The 4,865-nt window shown below is 43.3% G+C and overlaps 2 protein-coding genes across 2 annotated transcripts; both read left to right on the forward strand.

The window, feature by feature from the left end:
* Positions 1 to 758: 758 nt before the first annotated feature.
* BHQ10_010344 (uncharacterized protein) lies at positions 759 to 1,552 on the forward strand (the record flags this gene model as incomplete). Its single annotated transcript, XM_040872964.1, has 3 exons — positions 759 to 1,059; positions 1,118 to 1,198; positions 1,260 to 1,552. The coding sequence occupies 3 exons, from the start codon at positions 759 to 761 to the stop codon at positions 1,550 to 1,552; spliced, it is 675 nt and encodes a 224-aa protein (XP_040738846.1).
* Positions 1,553 to 2,533: 981 nt separating this feature from the next.
* Positions 2,534 to 3,331, forward strand: BHQ10_010345 (uncharacterized protein; the record flags this gene model as incomplete). Its single annotated transcript, XM_040872965.1, has 2 exons — positions 2,534 to 2,587; positions 2,639 to 3,331. The coding sequence occupies 2 exons, from the start codon at positions 2,534 to 2,536 to the stop codon at positions 3,329 to 3,331; spliced, it is 747 nt and encodes a 248-aa protein (XP_040738847.1).
* Positions 3,332 to 4,865: the final 1,534 nt, after the last annotated feature.

Here is a 4,865-nt window from a genome sequence, read left to right on the forward strand (position 1 = left end):
TTAAAAAAATATAAGCAATTAGTTTAAAATTCTTGAATAAATTAATTAATTCAAAAGATTTTAAGTCTTTCAAACTGTTTCTACTCTCCTCCTATAGAAATAAAAAAATATATAATCTATAATTAATTAACAGGATCTTTAAATAATTTAGTTTTTGAGATTATTACTTGAGTCATGGTGGTGGCGGATATCTCAGAAATGCCTATGTAAACATGCACATCCCTTGTCGGATTCGTTGTGAGGAAAGATACAATGACGGCAGAAAAGCTGGCGTGGTATGGAAATGTAGCAGTGGTTGAGACTTGTCCAGGAATATGAATAGAATATAGCTGGTACGTATAGATAACGTGTTTAATCGAGTAGCTCTAGGATTCATGTGGAAAACGGAGTTTCGCTGTGAGCAACTGGTCTGGGCCTGAAATAACAAGACTCTGAATACCTGGATACCTAGCTAGGGAGTGTAAAAGCAATGCAAGGGAAGAAGAAAGGCCGAGCTGAGTATTGCATGGCGGTAACATTCTCCATCAACAAACTATAAGACGGGGCCTTCCGCGCTCCCATTTTGGGGCTGTACTCCACTGTAGTCGAGCTAGTGCCGAAAGTGGGGGCCGGGATGGCTAGGTGGCTAAGGCGGACCCTAACCCGGGTAAGGGTGGGGTCTGCGACGAGACGAGTACTGCCCTTTAAGACTCAGTCGGGCGTATTAAACTTCACTCATTCATTCATTCTGAATCAATCACTTTCTTTACCACTTCAGCATGTCTCTCAAACTCCATGAAGTCACCACCGATGCAGAGTTCGGTCCTGTTGTTGCCGTCGAGACTGAAGCTTTTAACGATCCCTTTTTCGGATTTTGGCAGGTATTCTATGGCAGCACGTCGCAAGAAGAATTTTGTGCCCGCCAAGCGTCTTGGCATAAAGGCGACCCCAGTAGCAACTGGATCTACGTAACGGACGAAGAGACAGGAAGCGTAATCGGCGGGGCACAATGGAACATCTATAAAGAAAATCCTTACGCCAAGGAAACAGCGATGCTGACGCCATACTGGATACCTGAAGGTATAGAGAAATGTGTTACCTGTGATGGCCTCTTTAGGCTGACTTTAGACTATGGCAGGTACCTTCAAAGACATAGCAGGTCAGCTTCTCCATAGTTTCTTAAGCTACCGCCCTACGCGGATGAACGAACCCCATATACGTAAGGCTATTTCCCAAGAAGGTTTTGATGAAGGCTAACTTTGTATCGTCCGGGCCCACAGTACTCAACTTTTGCTTTACACATCCTAAGCATCGACGCCGTGGCGTCGGCCGGCTATTAATGGAATGGGGGATAAAAAAGGCTGATGAATGGGGCTTGCCGTCATATATAGAAGCTACGGATATTGGACTTCAACTGTATGAAGCATTCGGCTTTAAGGTGGAAGGGGAGCTTAATTTGGATGCTACCACCGGGGATCCGTCTGAGGAATTTACCAAGTTGCGAGAGAAACTTGGGTGTCCTATCCACGGATGGTTCATGCGTAGACCAAAGTATGGAAAGCTTGAGCAATAGATCCGCTGTATAGCCTTTTAGCCATTGCTACCGAAAAGCTTCGTTTTTTTTACCTCTCCATGTGTCGTATTCCAGGACGAAAATGGATATAAGATGCCGGGGCAGAGCACGTGATATGAAAAAAAAACTTATCAAATCTTGAACAAATCAAATTTATCCTCTTTTTTCCTCTCCTCATCCTATTGCTTAAAATCCATAAACAACCTTTCACCATGTTATTTTGACTTGATGCTAAAAACATGGTTGCGGGAGCATTCCCTTCAATCTTGAAGAATGAGCCTGCTTTGGATGTTTTGACGCGCTGGCCATGGACTTATGACTGCAAAGCTACAATGGGACAAAAGTGTCCTAAACTAGCCGACTAGCGACTTTCTCATTTAACCGGTCTAGCCGCATTTGAGAAGCTTTCTTGGAGGAGATAGCTCGCCATGACGGTTTTGAACTAAGTGCATCCGGTTCGCGTGTTCAGTACGGGAATTACGAGTATCTCAAAGAAGTAGAGAGTGAGATGGTTGACTTCTTTGGCGCCATTATTTAATGTATGCTATTAACTATTACTTAAAGAACTTTTATATAGTTTAATCAAGCCTAGCATACAACATAACACTGTTTAACTAAGGTGGATCCAGGTCCGTGACCCTTTCATGGTTTCAATAAGGTTGTTAACGTTGGTAATGTATAGAGAGGTGCGACTGATATTTTATCTAGAACGGGTTTGGCTGACCTGGACGAGGCCGTTCGGAGTATATAATGAAATTCTCCGACCCGCCATGGATCTGTGAGACCGGAGATTTTGCTTGGCATTGCATCTAAACGAGTCATGCATACGTTACTGTCGTGGTTTACCCTTCACTTAGAGCATTTTACTAGCAAACAAGAGGTATTGTTGAAAGTATATAAGAGCCTTGAGGGTACTTGGCTATTTGGTCTGCGAAATGATCTCGTAAACCAATTGCTCGACCAATCTTTGCGCAATTAAAAATGTACTACCAGCCCGGCAAAACAGAGCATGGTCTGAAATATGATCCTTTCAAGGTATGTTTCACCTTTGCTGTGCATTGATTTGTACTTGACTAACTTGTGTAGGCATGCGTGGTTCCCCGACCGATTGGCTGGATATCAACGAGAAACAAAGACGGGGTTGACAACCTAGCCCCCTTCTCACAATTCAACAATCTCACTTTCGACCCGCCATATGTCATGTTCTCCGCGCAACAAAAGTTCACCGGCGACCGCAAAGACAGCGTCATAAATGCCGAAAGAACAAAGCATTTTGTTTGGAACATGGCCACCTGGGACTTGCGGGAAGCCGTCAACATAACTGGTGAAGGTGTCGCCTATGGTGTTGACGAGTTCGAACGGGCATCGCAGTACATCTCCAAAGAGCAAGCTACTCTTATGGATGTACCTATGGTCAGGGAATCGCCAGTTAAATTTGAGTGTGAATATCACTCCACCGTCCGATTACCAGGAAATCCACCCACGGGCACAGTCGATATTGTAATCGGTAAAGTGATTGCGATTCATATCAAGGATGAGGTGTTGACGGATGGGATCTTGGATGTCAAGAAAGCTCTGCCAATTGCTCGCTTAGGTTATTTTCAGTATACGGTGGTAAAAGAGACATTCGATATGATCATCCCAGGTACTACTGCGCTTATGCGATTGGGCATGATCGGGAGTACTGGTGTGAATCGTGGACTGCCACTACTTGGCCTGCAGGATGGGAAGACTGAGCAAAATGTGCAAACCGAAGAGGATAAAGAAATCAAAGCATAAAACTGGTGTGATATATTCTTTAGAATAGAGATCATCATGTCAAAGCCGACCTCCAAAACTGCTGCCAGGTGTTTCCAACAACTAGACTATCCAAAATACCTAATTATAGCGAAGCCAGTAATAATTACAGATAAAATTGACTACTAAGAAAAATTAACCTTAAAAAGCTAGATTATAATTATTACTTAAGCACACCTTTTGGTATATGAGCTTTCATAAAACTTACGGCTGTCTCTGCATTCTAGTATCTTTGCTTCTTAGTGTTTTGACACAATTAAGGAGATTCAGCTCCGGGTATCTGTTGCTCAAGATGATCTATTAATGTAAGCTTGACAGTGAAACAATGCCATACATCTTGTAGTGCGTGGTAGTGCTCTTTATTGTATTTTTAAATGATAGAAGCTATCTTCCTATTAAGCCCTCAGTGTGCCTCAGGATATGAAACCCGCATGACTCACCCTGCGAGTTGGGAAAGAACATACCCCGCGAACGAAAACTTTTGGGAGAATAGATAATGACGTCAGTAGCTTTGTCATGCCATCTTTGGTGACATCGAATCCATCCATGATGAACGATTTAAGAGTGGTCAATGGAAGGAAGAAAGTAGAAGTGCAGATGGAGGCTCTTTATAGCCGTATGGCCTATGATTCTAGCGCATCTCAGGATGCTGAAATCTAAATTCTGCCTTAGCCAAAACCCACCGGTAATCCAACAATTGGCACGATGATATCGATCGATAAAAGAGAACTAATAGAGACTCGCTATCAGGATATGCCTGTACGCTTCGGGTATAAGGTGATGGTGTAGACACATCGTCGAGATGCAGTCCAATGGTTCTCAACCATCGAGAGACTTCCCCACCCCACATATTTCTACTAAATTGCCCTGCTGTGATAGAACTTGAATATTATCGTGGCGCGGCTGAGAATGTGTTAATCCTACTAGCAGCCCAGTATGGTCCATACTGGGGATTCACTCTATTTCGCCGGGGGGGGGGGGGGAGAGATATGGGAGAAATCAAGGATTTAAATAATTACAGGGAATCACGCGGAATTAAAACCAACTAGATTGGGTGTTAGGGGAATTTACACACCAAATTTAACGCTAGAATGAGGTATCGCACGTGAGCTTAGATTTTTAAAAAAGTGCATATCAATCAGTAGAATTCGTACACCAAATTTGAACCCCAAATCGAGGCCTTCCAGGTCATACGTGAGATTTGTGTAGGGCGCAGGAGCGCGCCAGGTTGGAATCAATTCAATGTCAAAATATATATACATATCTATATGGTAATGAGAGCGGAAGGCTCTAAGCTAGATGATTAGGGAGACGCGCATCAAATTAAGCCTTGCAAGCCTTCCGTAAGATTGCCATAAGATTACTGACTTATAGTATAGCTAATTTTCGTCGGATATCCGTGCTATGACAGCCAGACGGGTTGTCATCTTTTGTGGTTACAGTGAGGTGTCAATGGTTTGTAATATGACAGCGGGCTTACAAAAAGCATTTCTCAATCACTGGGCAATTCCCGGGT

This window comes from Talaromyces amestolkiae (assembly GCF_001896365.1).
Source record: "Talaromyces amestolkiae strain CIB chromosome Unknown scaffold36.1, whole genome shotgun sequence".
In the NCBI taxonomy this organism is placed as follows: Eukaryota; Fungi; Ascomycota; class Eurotiomycetes; order Eurotiales; family Trichocomaceae; genus Talaromyces; species Talaromyces amestolkiae.